Source organism: Chiloscyllium plagiosum, unplaced genomic scaffold (genome assembly GCF_037043375.1).
Source record: "Chiloscyllium plagiosum isolate Xiang-an unplaced genomic scaffold, Cpla_swu_hap1 HiC_scaffold_18, whole genome shotgun sequence".
NCBI classification, from domain to species: domain Eukaryota; kingdom Metazoa; phylum Chordata; class Chondrichthyes; order Orectolobiformes; family Hemiscylliidae; genus Chiloscyllium; species Chiloscyllium plagiosum.
The window spans coordinates 53,213,577-53,229,431 of NW_028270156.1; the positions used below are offsets into that span (position 1 = coordinate 53,213,577).

At 41.3% G+C, this 15,855-nt stretch overlaps 1 protein-coding gene across 1 annotated transcript in view; it reads right to left on the minus strand.

Moving 5' to 3' along the window:
* Positions 1–13,920, minus strand: part of tmem86a (transmembrane protein 86A) — a 34,262-nt gene extending 20,342 nt beyond the window's left edge. Inside the window, exons 1-2 of the mRNA XM_043706015.2 lie at positions 13,784–13,920; positions 3,613–3,877 (exon numbers count right to left, since the gene is read on the minus strand). Coding sequence (XP_043561950.1) covers positions 3,613–3,877; positions 13,784–13,804 — 286 coding nt within the window. The 5' untranslated portion in view covers positions 13,805–13,920. The remainder of the gene's footprint in view (positions 1–3,612; positions 3,878–13,783) is intronic.
* Between the last annotated feature and the right edge of the window lie 1,935 nt (positions 13,921–15,855).

A 15,855-nucleotide genomic window follows, 5' to 3' on the forward strand; every position in this document is an offset into this window, starting at 1 on the left:
ACTACCAATACATTCACCTTTGTTTACCCCCACTTGAATGGTTTCCTATATTACGGTGCCACAGTCAGTTAGCTAATCCACCCTGTGACCCTCATTTCCATTCAAACAACTGAAAGAACCTCAAACCTGTTGAACAATTACAAAAGCTGACACTTCTGCAAGCCTGTCCTCCTATATGCCTCACACACAGTCACACCCTCAGGGAACAAAGACCCTAACGATTGTGACCACTTCTTGGAATAAAGTAGTTTTCTCCTACCGTGCTGTACAATATCTATAGTTTGGCGCCCAAATCAAACTCTGAGCCAAAGCTGAGGTCCATGAGTTCCTAAACGTTGCAATTACAATGCACTACTTGCCCTGTTAACTTTGGGCCTTAAATAAGTAATTAATTATTAAATACATTAATGTCTCTTTTCACTACCATTTACAGTACTAACTTAAACCTCAGAATCTAACAAATTTTATCACTTCTGAATAAAATAAATAATAAAATTGCTAAATTCACACTTCTATTCTAGAGTCTCTTAAATAACCACAAACTAGATAACTACATGTTGTTTAAAAAAAATTAAGTTTTTCTCCATTTCAGCATTTAAACACAATTACTCAACAATCAATCAGCAATATCGTAGTTTGATATGTTTATTCAAACCAGGCATATTTATCCTCCACTCTACTGTTTTCCCATGGGTCTATTCTTCCAGAGAAAGGTTAATTATTATTTTTTAATTTTATTTGTAAAACATTTAATACATTTAATGTTATTTACCTTACCACTTACTGTAAAAATGTAATTTAGTAATAAAACAGATCTTTACTTCTTAGTAATTTTGTTAAAAACATGGAATTATATCATGTCCAGCTACTTACACACTCTCCTACTTACACAATCACTCACTAGCCAATCACCCTACAGGTTTCATGTGATGCCATTGCTCAGTAATTCTTTCAAAATGTCTGTTTTGTTCTACGGGGTCACCTGCTTCACTAGGTGCTACTGACTGTCAGGGTCCTCTGCTCACCCACTCCTTAGTGCTGCTGATTGCTTACCTCAGGATCTTCCACCTGGCTATCCAGAGAAATGCGATCAACTAAATGGGGAGCTAACAGTAACCTGGTGGGTGAAATGGCTTCTATCTATGCCATAAATGAATCTATAACATCAGTACGGGAACCTCAAGGCAAATATGATTATAATAAAATTTCACATTGCTTTTGATGGAGAGAATCTTGGTTCTGAAACTAATGTCTTAAATATATAAAGAAGAGGTAATTAGCAAAAGGTATGAAGACAGATGTGGTTAGAATAGACGGAACATATAGTAAGACAAAGAAGCAGTAGAAGGCATTTTAGGAGACATTTCATAAATCTTAACAAAGATAAATTCCATTGAAAAAAAGACTTCATGTAAAAGATGAGCAATATAAAAAACATTAAAGCATATAAAATTGGAAGAAAAGGCATACAATAGTGTGAACATTAGAATATTACAGCCAGCTAAGAATAAAGTAAAAAACTGAATAAAAGAGTGAGTGATGACTAGCAAGAAATACAAAACCAGATGGTAGAAATTTCTACAAGTATATACGAGGGCTCGTGCAGCACAAAGGTAGTGTTCCTATCACTGAGCCAGAAGGCCCAGGTTCAAGTCCAACTTGTTCTAAAGTTGCGTTGATTAGAAAATATCTATAAAAAAAAAAAGGAAAGCTAAATTTATGAGAATTTGACCAAGTACTTGCACTTGGTTTGACAGTGAAAGACACAAAAATCATCTCAAGAGTAGAAAACCAACAGTGCAATCTTAAAACATTCATCATTTGAGAAAGAAATACAGGAAGAAGTTGTGAGACAAAATGTTATCCTGTCCCTTAGACCTCATAGCCTGCATTCTTCAATTTTAAAAAAAGCATCTGCTGAGAGAGTAGAAGAATACAACCATTATATCCAGCACATTTAAACATTGCAAATGTAACATTTGTATTGAGGGAAGGATGGAAACAGCTTGGTATACAGCAAACTAAAGGTCAGTTAGTCCAAAATATGATTTTGGAAAATGCTGGAATCCATTTCTAAGAAATTAGTAGGAAATCTGAACCATCATTATATTATCAGGCTGAGTCATAATGGCTTTGTGAAAGAAAAATTATGGTTAAGAAATTGGATTCTAAAAGTTGGTAAGTCTTGCTAGAACGACGCATGGCACATTTAGAGCACTTGTACAGTTTTCCTCTCCTAACTTAATGAGAGATATGCTTGCATTGAAAGACATTCAAAAAAGGTTCACTAGACTAATTCCCGGGATGAAGGCGTAGTTTTATGAGGAAAGGTTAAGTCGTTTGAGTCTATTTTCATTGGAGTTTAGAAAGGTAACATCTCGTTTTATTGAAATATTCAAGATACTGAGGAGGTTTGATAGACAAAATCTAGAATTAGGAATGAGAGGTGTGTGTAAAGATTTGTAGCGCAGGTGCTAGTTGCAGTTGTTGTGAATATGTTCGCAGAGCTGTGAATCTGGTTTGTAGGCGTTTTGTTCCCTTTCTAGGTGACATCCTCAGTGCTTGGAGCCTCCTGTGAAGTGCTGCTGTACTATGTCGGTTGGAACTTATTTGGTTTCATTCCCGCTGCTTCTGATTGCTCATTGCAGTAGTCGGCATCTTGGGTCCAGGTCAATGTGTTTACTGATGGAGTCTGTAGATCAGCACTAAGCTTCTACGCACAACACAATAATAATGGGACAAGCGAAACAGAGGACAGCCAGAGAATTCCAAGAAGTTGGCACTCATCGACAGAGTCCATCAATAAACATATTGGCCTAGAGCCAATATTCCATTCACTGCAATGAACAACTGGAACCAGCAACCGGAAGCACTGGGAACGAAACCAAATAAATTCCAACCGACAGTACAGCAGCACTTCACAGGAGGTTCCACAGCACTGAGGTTGTCACCTAGGTTAGAGACGAGACATCTGCAGACTAAATTCACAGCTCGGCGAACATACAGACAACTGCATTAGGGAATACAGTTTAGAAACATCAAGTCTCTATTTAAGACTGAGATAACAATAAATTTCTTCTCTCAGATGATCATTAAATTTTTAAATTATCTTTCCCAGACAGCAATGGAGGTAGTATCATTGGATAAATTCAAAACCCAGTTGAAAAGAATCAAGATTATAAGGGCAGGAAAATTATAAGATTATGCAGGCAGGAAAGTGGAGTTAGGGTTACAATAGCACAAGCCATTATTTTGCTGAAAGCTACAAGTGCTGAATGACCTAGTCCTATTCTAATTATCTTATCTTGAGAGATCATATCATTAGTACTGGAACCAGGACTTCACCCCACCAATATAGTAGCACCAGCATCTCACAGCATCAGTACAGAGATACTAGGATCTCAGAATCTGTATACTGTAGATGCTAGGACCTCACATCTTCAGTACCAGCACAGGGGAATCTCATACCACCAATGCAAGCATGGAGATATTACCCTTGACACAGTACCACAAATTCTAGAAAATAGCCAAGGAGAAAAAGTTTCATTGATTCAATACTCAACTGCAGCACGTGTGGCACGGATTATAACAATGCACATCAGATCCACTCACCATGAACAAAATATCCTTGTTCTTGCCATATAAGAAAAGCATCTCCCAGAGCAGAAAAAATCAGGCCTGCCAAGATCTTCCTTGCATTGGAGCGTGTCCCCAGAAAGTTGATTCCATGTGCCAGCAAGAATACCCAGAGACAGAAGATTGGCAGGCATTTAATCAGTGCACTGAACCACGATGGGCTCGAGGTTGGCAGCCAGAGGACAAAATATACACATGTGGCCTTAAAGAAAGGCACTAACTTGGGTCCCTCGTTTTTAACCTAAAGATGATAAGAAAAAGAGAGAGAAAGACACAGTCAGTCAGTCAGTCGTGATATTGAAATCTGTATAGTTAAATACTAGCCTTTTTTTTGGCTAATGCTAAGAACATTTTCTGCAACCTATCTAGTCTTTACCTTGTAGGTACTACTATGGTCATTACCACATTAAACTCCCTGCTTGTGTTCTTCCTGAGCTGCAAATATACCATCCAATTCACCCCTCTTCCTTGTTGTGCTGAAAATAGAGAGTTATCACTCTGTCTCCTTTTAGAATTCATTCATTGCTAGGTCCTCAGATTGTGGAACATCTTACCCCATCAATCTTCCCTCCATCTGAACTCTGTAGATTTGTAAAGCCCATACTTTGTGATACTTAACAACTCCTTTCTGACTTACTAGCATTTTTTTCTGACTTTGCGCCTCCATCGGAGAGTCTTGAGAAAGCACAACCAAAATTGTTCACAATCTAACACTTCCAATCCAATCTTAAGGTGTGCTGATCTCAACCTGGGCAGTGGTTAGAGCTCTATAAACTCCTCACTATTGGGCTAAGAGGAAAGAAATGCCAAAATAACTACAGTTTGTGATCACGATCCAGTCACCCTGTCAAGGATGAGATATGACCCATCTTGATCTTGACAATAGTCAATTCTGCCATTAAACATATATGGGGTCATTATCGCAAAGTGGTCACATCTGTGTAACTGTAATCCAATAATTCAATGTTCTGAGGCACTTTCAAGATTTAAGGAGGCGGTGGTGGTGGGGGGGGTAGGGGGGGGTGCGGGTGCGGGGAGGGTGGGAGGAACAATACAAAGCTCTCCAGCATTGCCTATTAGGAGCCATCATTTAATAATAATGCTGCAGGCTGACACAGAACACAAGTCCTCAGAACAGTAAATATTCACCATTTCAGTCTTTCTTCAGCTCCCTTCAGCTGTTTTTTTTTCCAGGGATATCATTGTCCTTCACCTCAATGAGAAATTGCTGACTGCTCAAGTCCTCTATGTACCAAGATTACCTTCACAGGAAGCACAAGGCAGCCTGCTGCTTGTCAGCTGTCTGTGCAATCTAAAGTTTCAGTACCGGCTTGGGGGAACGTCATATGATTTCATGCACTTACAAAACCATGGAACCAAACAAAAACATCATTTAACCTTCTTCCACTCAGAATGGTTAACACACAGATTCACTGGCTACTTAAAGAGGTTTTTGCCAACAGTTTGTGTTGATGTTTTATTTTTTCTATCCAAAAATTTACATAGTAGTGCAAAGCTTTCGACTGTCAAGTTGTTTAAGTTAATTGCTCCCACAGCTTTCATGCCTGAGGCGTATAAATAAAAACTTGGAGTAATGCCAGTCCATAGAGGCTCTTATTTTCCCTTTGCATTCAACTCATTCATATTTCACAGTGACACCTAAACCTGAGAGTTCCAATCAGTTTTAATTTCTCACAAGCTAAATTAAATTGGCTGCCAATGCCAATTTTGATGGCCATCATTTTATGCCACTCTCCCACACTGTCTTAATACCAGTCTCAAGTGATACCTGTTTTTGTACTCCTCTAGTATTCAGTCTCTAAAATGAGTGAGAAAAGAGATGTCTCCTTTCTTCAATGGTCATTTTTTCATCTACTGCCCTACTGAAGTTGAAGTTCTAGTTCACTGAGAATCGAGTCCTTCTCATATGAAATCTGTTCTGGCTGTTGAGTGTGAAATCAAAGAAAAAAATGTCTAGTGCACATCAGAATTACTTTAAATAGCAAAATCATCAAGAAGATGAAAGAAAGAAGGCTTGTTACGAAGCATAGCTTTGAATGGATTCCAGAGTGGATAATTTCAGCAACTTTTTTTCTGAAAACAACATAGAGTTTTCACCAATGTTTGCACTTCAATCTCAGAATGAAAGTTGAATATTTAATTCAATATACTGGAACATGCAGAACATGCCTACAGCAAACTAGAACAACATTTGGTTCTCTTATAGGCTGTGCTATTTATACAAAGGAGAGTCACGATGGATGGAAAGGAGAATTTCTGCCACTCACTGCATTGCTACGAAGTTGCATTGCTCCATTGTCCTTTTTTTCATTATCATATTCATTCTGTCTCAGGGCAGATACAGCATGATTAGATGCAGAGTAAGGTTCCCTTTATGTTGTACCACCAAGATTCCACAATTACAAGACATAATACATGCAAAGTAAAGCTCCATTTCCTTTACCTCAAAAATAGATCTAATCTCAACTTCAGAGTAGCATTTCATCTCCCATACCAGCCATTGTTGCAGCTTCTTTCAATAAAATAAAATGTCACACCTCAATGCCAATTTATGCTAAAGTTTACATATGCATAATGAATAGAATTAAGATTTACAGATTCAAATAAGCATGATCTTTTATAGTAAGAAAGGATACTTATATCCAATAAATATATGCTTATATTAAATATTCATCAAATAAATGATAATGCAATGTATCACTCAATCTACTAACTCATTCATTATCCTGCTTAGTAATAAGCAGTATAATGATATTGCTTATTACTGAGCAGTAAGAAACTGCTCAAAAGAGAGATAGGGTGACAAAATGTTTCCAATAGGGCTTGGAGATTTTGCATTACATGGTATAGCTGAATTCATCCTGAAAACAACAAATTGCCTTTAACATAAAGTTCCCAAGCAACTTTACAAGAATATTATAAAGCAAACTCAAACGCTAAACCACATGAGCTGATTTTAGGTCAGGTGGCCAAGTTTGGATGAAGAGGTAGGCTTAAAGAAAAAGTGTCTTAAGAGAAAAGAGAGCCAGACAAATAGCGATGTCACGAAGGAGAAATAGGTGGGCTCAGAGATGGCAAAATTAGTGGATAAAATCTCACCTAGGGCGAAATATGCAACCAAGGTTACAAACAGTCTGATTTAACCTTAGACCATTGCCAGAAAGCAGGATGGAGTCGGTAGGAAGGGAATGGAATTTAGTGGGGGGACCCAAAGTCAATGGATTTGTTCATCTCAATGTCTAATCGGAGGAAATTTCTGTTAATCCAGTACTGTTGGATAGGCAGTCCTGCAAATTAACAACAAGAATCCATGGAATATCCCGAGTTAAAGTTCTCAGATATTTCACATGTCCCTTGTTAATATCCTTGACTCCATAGGGTGTACATGTTGCAGACATTATATATATGTTGTGGTTCTGTTCGCCGAGCTGGGAATTTGTCTTGCAGCTCGGCGAACAGAACCACAACAATGAGCACCCGAGCTACAAATCTTCTCCCAAACTTTGAACATTATATATATATTGTTAGAGTTTTGGGACACCACACAATTTACAACCTACAATTCACCGCAGCACTGTGGACTATATGGACTATACACCTGTTAAAAGAGCAAGAGTCAGCAAAAGAGAGGTGACCCTGTGATCCTCTTTAGCACATTCTAATAGCTGGTTTCCAAAAAAAAGAGTACTGGGGGAAGATTACCAATCTCATCCTCCTGATTGTGTGCAATGGAGAGACCAGAATGATCTGTTTGAAAAGCCTTCCACAGTAAAGAATTATAACTTGGGAGTGGGTGCTAATGGAATAAATTATTGTCTACTTCTGGAAACTGGGCCTAGATCAAGACCAGACTGGTCAGATGGAAATCTGTCTCTCGGTTGGCTGTAAGGAACTGATTTTACTTTATAGCTAATTGCTCTATTAAACCACTTAATTTTTCGCCAACGGGGAAAATTCTGCCTCACAAGTTTCTGCAAGAGAACAAGAGAGGGAACAAGCCTTAATTTCACCTGAATATGCCAAGAACTGAAATGCAAAGCTGTGGCTGAGGGATGAAGGTAGACCTCAAATAAAACCTGAACTTTAATGGAGTGCCACAGATGCAGGCTATAACAGAGTTACTTACCTCCTCTCAGTGAATGTACCATAAACAGCCAGTTTCAAATCTCTGATTACAGGCAGTAACAGCGATAAGGGACATGAATCCAAATGTTTGTCTTCAAATGCTGCTGTCTCAAACTAAACAGTTCCTAGTCTGCTGCAGTCATATCACAAATCCAAGGAGAGCAATCCAAATAGCTTTTGAGAAGTACAAATAGGTTAGGACTCGTGGAAAAGAACTGGGGAGCCTTCCCTTTCAGAAATAAGAAGGCTGGCAAGTAATCAATTACCTGAACTCTGCCAAAGATCGTTTGAATCAATCACTGTGAACTAAACAATAGCAACATGAGAATGACTCATTCTATAATACAATGATTACAAGAGAGTCTGAATGTTCCTCCATTCCAGTTATTAAGCTCAAGTTGTTTTGTAGATGAAAAACACAACTCCACTTAAGAATTAAACAATGATCTGAAATACTTTCACTTATTTTTAACTACCCAAGTATGACACAGAGACTGACAGATCAGGAACATATCAAATGCAATTCCTAGTATGTGGGGAATTAATCAAACCGAAATGGTGGTATTGCTGCTGCAAATGGTCTCAGCACTCTTGAGATAGGGATCAGAAACAAAACTAGTCTTTCAGGTTTGCTGCACAGAGCAAGGCTGCAATAGTCTGCTTGAAGACATCGTTTTCCACACAAAGACACACACAGGAAGAACAGGCGTTTTACTAAAATACTGAAGAGCCGCTGGTGCCCCAAGCCCCTCTTTTCCTGTTTCCCCCTCCCTTGTCAATTGGATAGCAGCTGAGGAAAGAATATTAGGTCGAACAATCCGACGGTATAATTTCAAAAGATGTTATTTCTCAAATTATAGTTGTAATGCAGCCATTAAGACAGAAAACTGCTTAATGATGTAAATAGTTGACACAGAAGAATAGCTATCCTCTCGCTGACTGAACTGTACAATACTTCAGCTCACCGCAATGTAAAAAACCTCTAAAAAAAAATGAGAAGTAAAGATAACCAGAAAGAAAAGGATTAGAAAAAAAACTGAAGAACTCTACAGATGCTGGAAATCAGAAACAAAAACAGAAATTGCTGGAAAAACTCAGTAGATCTGGCAGCATCTGTGGAGAGAAATCAAGATTTAACGTTTCGGGTCCAATGGCCCTTGGACCTGAAATGTTAATTTTATTTTCTCTCCAAAGAAAAGGCTACAATTGTTCACTGAAGTTTCGGAACTAGAAGGTTTGTCTATCTGTTTACTTTCTGAGGCGACCTTACCAGGAAGGTCAGAAAACAGTGTTCATCCTGAATTGTACTTGAGGTGGTGGTACTGGGAATTCTTCTTGACCTGCAGCTAACTTTGTTTGGTGTCTCATACTGCTATCAGGTTGGACGTTCAGAAATTTGACACAGGGATGAAGAAAAACCAACTGCACATCTTCAAGTCAGGATAGTCAAATGTGGTAGTGTTCCCATGCACCTACCGGTTTTATCCTTTCAGATGGTGAAGATCAATGTATCTGCAAAACATGATTGAAAATTGATGGGATATTCACCAATTACTTGGATGAGTGCAGCTACAATTATGTTCAAGAAGCTCAACACAGAACAAAAGTGCAGGTGATTCAGTATCCAATAATGGTGTAGTATAGTATTCTCATATACGGTCTATAAAATGCATTCCACCAACGTGCCAAGCTTTCCTTACTGGACATTTCTATAAAGGCAAGGCTAATCCAACATTGTCAACTATCACTTTATCACAATACTCTTAATCATCAGTGCAAAATTTCATTCAACTTGTCCAAACATGGCACTAACCTCATTTGTCATGTTGCATCTGCATTTGATATCAGGACAGCAGTCAACCTAGTGTGTGACGAGCAGCTCTAACAATACTAAATAAAATGGGGTCGAGGAAATCAATTCAGTTGCTGCAGTCATGGCAGGCACTAAGGAAAAGGGTGTTCTCGTTGAAGCTCAATCACTACAGGCCCAGGACTGTTGAAGAAGTTCCTCATTGCTAAATCATCTTTCAATGCCTTCAAAGATCATCAGCTAGAGCAAAGCACCCTACTAGAAGCGTACAGCTTTTGAAACATCCACCCCTCTACAATTGGTATATCATAACTATGGTGTATCCTATCTATAGGAATAGACTGCCATAACATGCTAAGGATTTAGAGGTGCCGGTATTGGACTCGGGTGTAGAAAGTTAAAATGACACAACACGTTATGGTCCAACAGATTGATTTGGAAGCCCTAGCTTTCGGAGCGTGGCTAAGGCTGCTTTGATAGTTCCTCCCAAATCTGCAAACTACACAAAAATGGCAGTTGCATGGTAACACCACCATCTTTGAGCTGTCACCTAAGGCGTACATTATCCTAATATGGAAATGTATCACCGTCCCTTCATTATCACCCAGATTAAAATCCTAGATTACTTACCCAACATGCTCCATGTGTGTATTTTAGCCATAACACCTGCAGCTGTTCAGGAGGAAACTCACTGCCATTTTCTCAAGGGTTGTTGGTGATGGACAAATGTCAATATATTTCAAGCCCAGAGATTGAAAAAAAAACAATTTCTTTGGCATTCAACTCTTATGTTACTGTCTGAGTTAAAAGGGCTGTGACAAGAGAAGCAAGCAAGAGAAGGGGAACAATTCAAACAGAATGTTAGTGAGTACATGTCACTCAATGGCAGTGTTAATGGCCACTCTCAATGTCATTTTAGACAGACAATTTGCAGCAAGAAGGCTGCCGAAGATTTAGTGACATTGTTTGAAGGCCTTGATATTTACAATAAAGGCTCAGCAGAATATTTCCTGAATTATACATTGAACTAATATTACTTCAGTATTATTTCTCCCCAATTTGAAATTACATCAATTTATCTCTTGGTTTATTAATCTGTTAGTAACCCAAGTACATGATGCCAAATATAATACCACTGGTTACTATCTCTGTCAGCAACAAACACTGGGGTCATTGGAACTGTAAGCATATTAAGAGATACAATGCTATCATTTTGATCTCTAACTTAAATCGTTTTTAACAATTCTTTTCACAATTACTTCACTATACAATGACTTACTTACATTGTTGTAAATGTTAATACTAAAATGAAAGAATATTGTATTATCTAACTACATGAAATAAAACAGGAAAAAAAAGTGTTCAGCTCAGCAGATCAGGCAGCTTCTGTGAAGAGAAACAGAGTTGTTGTCACAATGTAAATGCTGTTTTGCTTTCTACAGATGCTGCCAGAACTGCTGAATATTTCCACCATTTTTTGTTTTTAGATTTCCAGCATCCAAAGCATTATGCATTGGTTGACACCAGCTGTGCCACTGGCTTAAGTTAAGAATCAGGCAAGAGAACTTTGAGTTCATTAAGTGTTAGATCTTAGATGCCTGAGCAATTGAGAACAGACACAGCAAACAGCTGTGAAACTGATTCAAATATCTAATTTGTTTTGAATTAAAAAGCATTAATTCATGAAAAACTCATTTTTATACCATTTTTTATAAGTTTGCCTCCAACCTGACTTAGAAATATATCACCATTCCTTTTCTGTCACTGGGTCAAAATCCTGGAAATCACTCCTTAACAGCATTGTGGGTCCAGCTACAGCATGTGGATGTAGAGATCAAAAAGGGAGCTCACCACCACTATTTCAAGGGCAACTGGGAATGAACAATAAGTGCTGATCCAGGCCAGTGATGCCAACATCATATGAATTAAATATAAAGACTTGTATTATATTGTCTTACAAGGAGCTGCCATCTTGGACAGAAGCAGAACTTTTAACCTAATATTACAGAATTTAGTTGCTTGCCACATAAATTGACTTTGAAGTATCACAAATTCAAGGGTTTTTGACAGAATTAAGTTTATTTGAGCCTTCCCCATTATTAACATCGCTCATCTTGATAAACATATATCGTCACTAAAACAGTGTGGAAATCGAAGGCACAGATATGGAGGAAGTATCTCAGGAATAAATTAGTATTTTTGAAAAAAAGCTAAATATAATTGTGTTGATTTTTCCTTCTTCACTTTCCCTCCCACTGCCATCCTTTCCTATATTTCTCTACAGTACCTTCAGCAGCACAGGGAAGTATGCATATCTGACTTTCTCTGTTATGTAACACCCTGTTATTAGGAAAGAATGATCCAAAAGCATGCTTGTAAAAATACAGCAGCCTGTGAAGAGGATCCATCCCTAACTCTACAGCAAAAGCACTCTGAAAAAGTGCTGTCATTGAACCTGACTCCAGGTCCTTGACAGATTCGGCAGCACAAAAACCCCAAAGAAGTATCCATTGTAAGATAATTATAATCACAAGTAAATTATTGTTGTATTGTACATTTGTACCAGCAGGAGCCCATGAAGATGATGGTTGAGGGGACACAAGACCACACAAGTCTATGTGTGGGTTGGAAGGACATGGTGACAGGCTGAGGCATTATGTCAGGCTGGGCTCAGTGGAAACTTGTGGAGACAAAAGGTGAGGCGATGGGGTGATCTGGAGGATGGGGGCTGCTTCAGGGATACACAGTATTTGGGATGGGGTATAGAGATAGGGATGTGGGATGGGGATGTGAGATAGGGGACAGGGGACGAAGATGGGTGCATGGATGTAGTGCAGGGATGTAGGATACAGATTGGGATTGGGAATGGGTGATGGGGACAGGGACTAGGGAATGGGGATGGGGATGAGGATGAGCATGGGGTGCATGGAAGTGGGATCGGGGTCGGGGATGTAGGACGGAGATGAGGATTGGGAATAGGGTTTGTGGGATGAGGAATAAGGGTGGGAATGGGAACAGGCATATGGGATGGGGAACAGGGGATGGGGAACAGGGGCGAGGATGGGGAACAGGGGCGAGAATGGGGAACAGGGGCGAGGATGGGGAACAGGGGCGAGGATGGGGAACAGGGGCGAGGATGGGGAACAGGGATATGGGATGGGGAATAGAGGATGGGGTTGTGGGACAGGGGATGGGGATTGGGAGGGCGGGGGGAAAAGGGGCCGGGGGGGAAAAGGGGCCGGGGGGGAAAGAAGGGGCCGGGGGGGAAAGAAGGGGCCGGGGGGGAAAGAAGGGGCCGGGGGGGAAAGAAGGGGCCGGGGAATAGGGGCTGGGGAATAGGGGAATTGGGGAACAGGGGTGGGTATGGGGAACAGGGGATGGGTAATAGGGCATAGGGGATGTGGAACAGGGGACAGGGAATAGGGGCAGGGATGGGGGACATGGATATGGGATGGGGAATGGCGGGGTGGGGTTGTGGGACAGGGATGGGGGAAAGGGGATGTGGGACAGGGATGGGGGATAGAGGATGGAGATGTGGGATGGGGAATAGGAGTCAAGGAGAATGATGTGGGATGGAGAATAGGGGACAGGAACAGGGATAGGAATGTTGGGCAGGGAATAGGAACAGGGAATGGGGGACCAGGATGTGGGACAGGGAATAGGGGATGGGGAATAGGGGACAAGGATGGGATGTGGGATGGGGATGGGGGACCAGGATGCTGGACAGGAAATAGGGGATGGGGGACAAGGATGTGGGATGGGGAATAGTGGATTGGGGACAGGGATTGGGGATGGGGATGCGGGACACAGAATAGGTGATTGGGGATGGGGGACAGGGAATAGGGGGCAGCGGACAGAAAATAGGGAATTGGGAACAAGGAATGAGGGACGGGGGATTGGGGGACTGTGGGACACAGAACAGATGATTGGGGATGGGGATCAGGGAATAGGGAATGGGGGACAGCGGACGGAAAATAGGGAATTGGGGACTAGGGATGGGGGACGGGCGATTGGGGATGGGGGACAGGGGACTGGGGGACGGAGGACTGGGGATTGGAGATGGGGGTATGGGGGAATGGGGGAAATTGGGGAATGGGGTGGATGGGGTGGATGGGAGATGGGGAATGACCCCTCCTCCACTCGGCCTGCTGAGAAATAAACAGCAAACTCCAACCGTAAGCTCGCGCTCACCACGGTGACGGGTGACACCATCCTCTCTCCGTCCTGCGTGCCTGGCCGCCGGGCTCGGCTCCTCTTGGCCACCTCCTGGATGTCGATCGCGAGCCCGCTCCGCTTCTGTCGCTGCCCCCGGAGCCGATTTGCTTCTGTTTTTGTTTTGATTCCTCCTCCCTGTAGCCCCGCCCTCTCAGGTCCCGTGACGTCACCTGGATGTGGGGGTGGGTACCTGCGGGAGTCACGTGACTGCAGGTTGACCGCTGGTAACCCCAGGGGTCCTAGGGGGAGAGAGGACGTAAGGTTTGGGGTCGCTAGGTATAATTAACGCTATAACCAATAGCTGGTTAAACCTACTGCTTGCAGAAATATTCTGCAGCAAAAATAACCCTTCAGATGTCTGCTTCAGATGATTGCTTTCAGAAGAAAATTCACATTTCCATTTAATTAGATATAACAAAACCGGTAGGAGGTCTCCTGATGCATAGGATAGTCTCCCTGCCTTTAAGATGTTTTTGGTTTCCACTCCCACCTCACGACTTGGTGGCCAAGAAAGGTGTATTCCTTAAGCAGCCAAAAACGTTTGAGTAAAACTTTCCAATGCACAACAGTGGTGAGGGGATAAATTCCTTTTTAACCATGGTGATGAATCTTAGAACCTTTGCCATTGTTGTCCATAGCTTCGGACTACTACATAAATATAAAAGTCATGTTGCTACAAGAAAGTTGAACTCCCTCAGTACAACACACCACAAAATAGTCAAATTAGCAAAACCAGCTTTTGGATCATCATTTATTTTAGCTGAGCAGCGCAGATATGATTTGATTTGATATGATTTATTGTAGTCACGTGTCTAAGTACAGTGAAAACTTTTGTTTTGCAAGCAGTACAGTAGATCATAGCAAAAAGGGACAGATCTTAGGGTGCTGAGAGCAAGACATACAAGGTTACGGCTGCATCGGAGGTGAACAAAGCAAGATCAACATTACTTGAAGTTCGAGAGGTCCATTCAGCAGTCTAATAACAGCACAGAATAAGCTGTTCTTGAACCATTTGCTGAGTGTGATGATGTACCCTGAGTAAAATGTGATTGCTTCTTGACTTATGAACAAATGAACGTTCTGAGTTGCAAGTCATCAGAGAATTTTGAGATCTGAGCTGAGCTGCTACTGGTGAACCTTTATGTTGGCTTCAGTCTGATGCCAATTCAACTAACCAGAGATTTAGCATCTGCAAGCACCAAAGTCCCAGACCAGGCTGTCTGGAACTCAGGGTGACTGTGAAGAAAGTGAAGGAAGGAACGCTAGTTGATTGAATCTTATTCATGAAGAAGGTCTTCCTAGAATGCTGTGGGTTCCAAGCAGCAGATATCTACCATCTGCAGCACTTCTCCAGCAGGAGATACTTTGATGTGACCTTCCAGAGCATGAAACAATGCGAGCATCTCCTGAGAGTATTTGAGGAGAAAGGAGATGAGGGACTTCTCTCTTTCCTGACTGCAACACCACTGTTTGTTCTCCATGCTTAGAGGAGCCGAGTTGTTACAATCCGTATGTACAACTCCTACGTCCAGCAGCAAATATTCTAACCTTCTGGAAAGGTACATCCAGTTTGAAGGAGATAGCACTGATGTAGTGGACCTGTTCAGAATCTGGACCAGCAAAAAGTCAATCAAAGTGGATGCCAGTGGGTACATCATCCAACCTCCAGCTTTGCAATCAGTGGATTGTCACTTGAGCTGACCTGCTATGGTGGAATGTTTATGTTGGTTTCAGCCTAATGGCAATCCAGTGTCCAGCCAACCAGAGCTATGGCCTCTGCATGCACCCACGGCCAGTGTGTGTGAAACAGAGGGTAATTGTAAAGAAGGTGGGAGCTGCCTGATATATGTGGGGCAGCCTCGAGTGTGCTGAACCTGTGGAAGGCCAGGGACCATGGCAGCGGACTGCAAAGTAACCCTCTGCAGCAGCTGCAAACAGGAGGGTCAGCTGAATAAAGACAGGTGCATGAATAGGAAAGGTTTAGAGGGATGTAGGCCAAACACAGGTAAACAGGACTAGTTTAGTTTGGGAAACTTGGTTGGCATGTT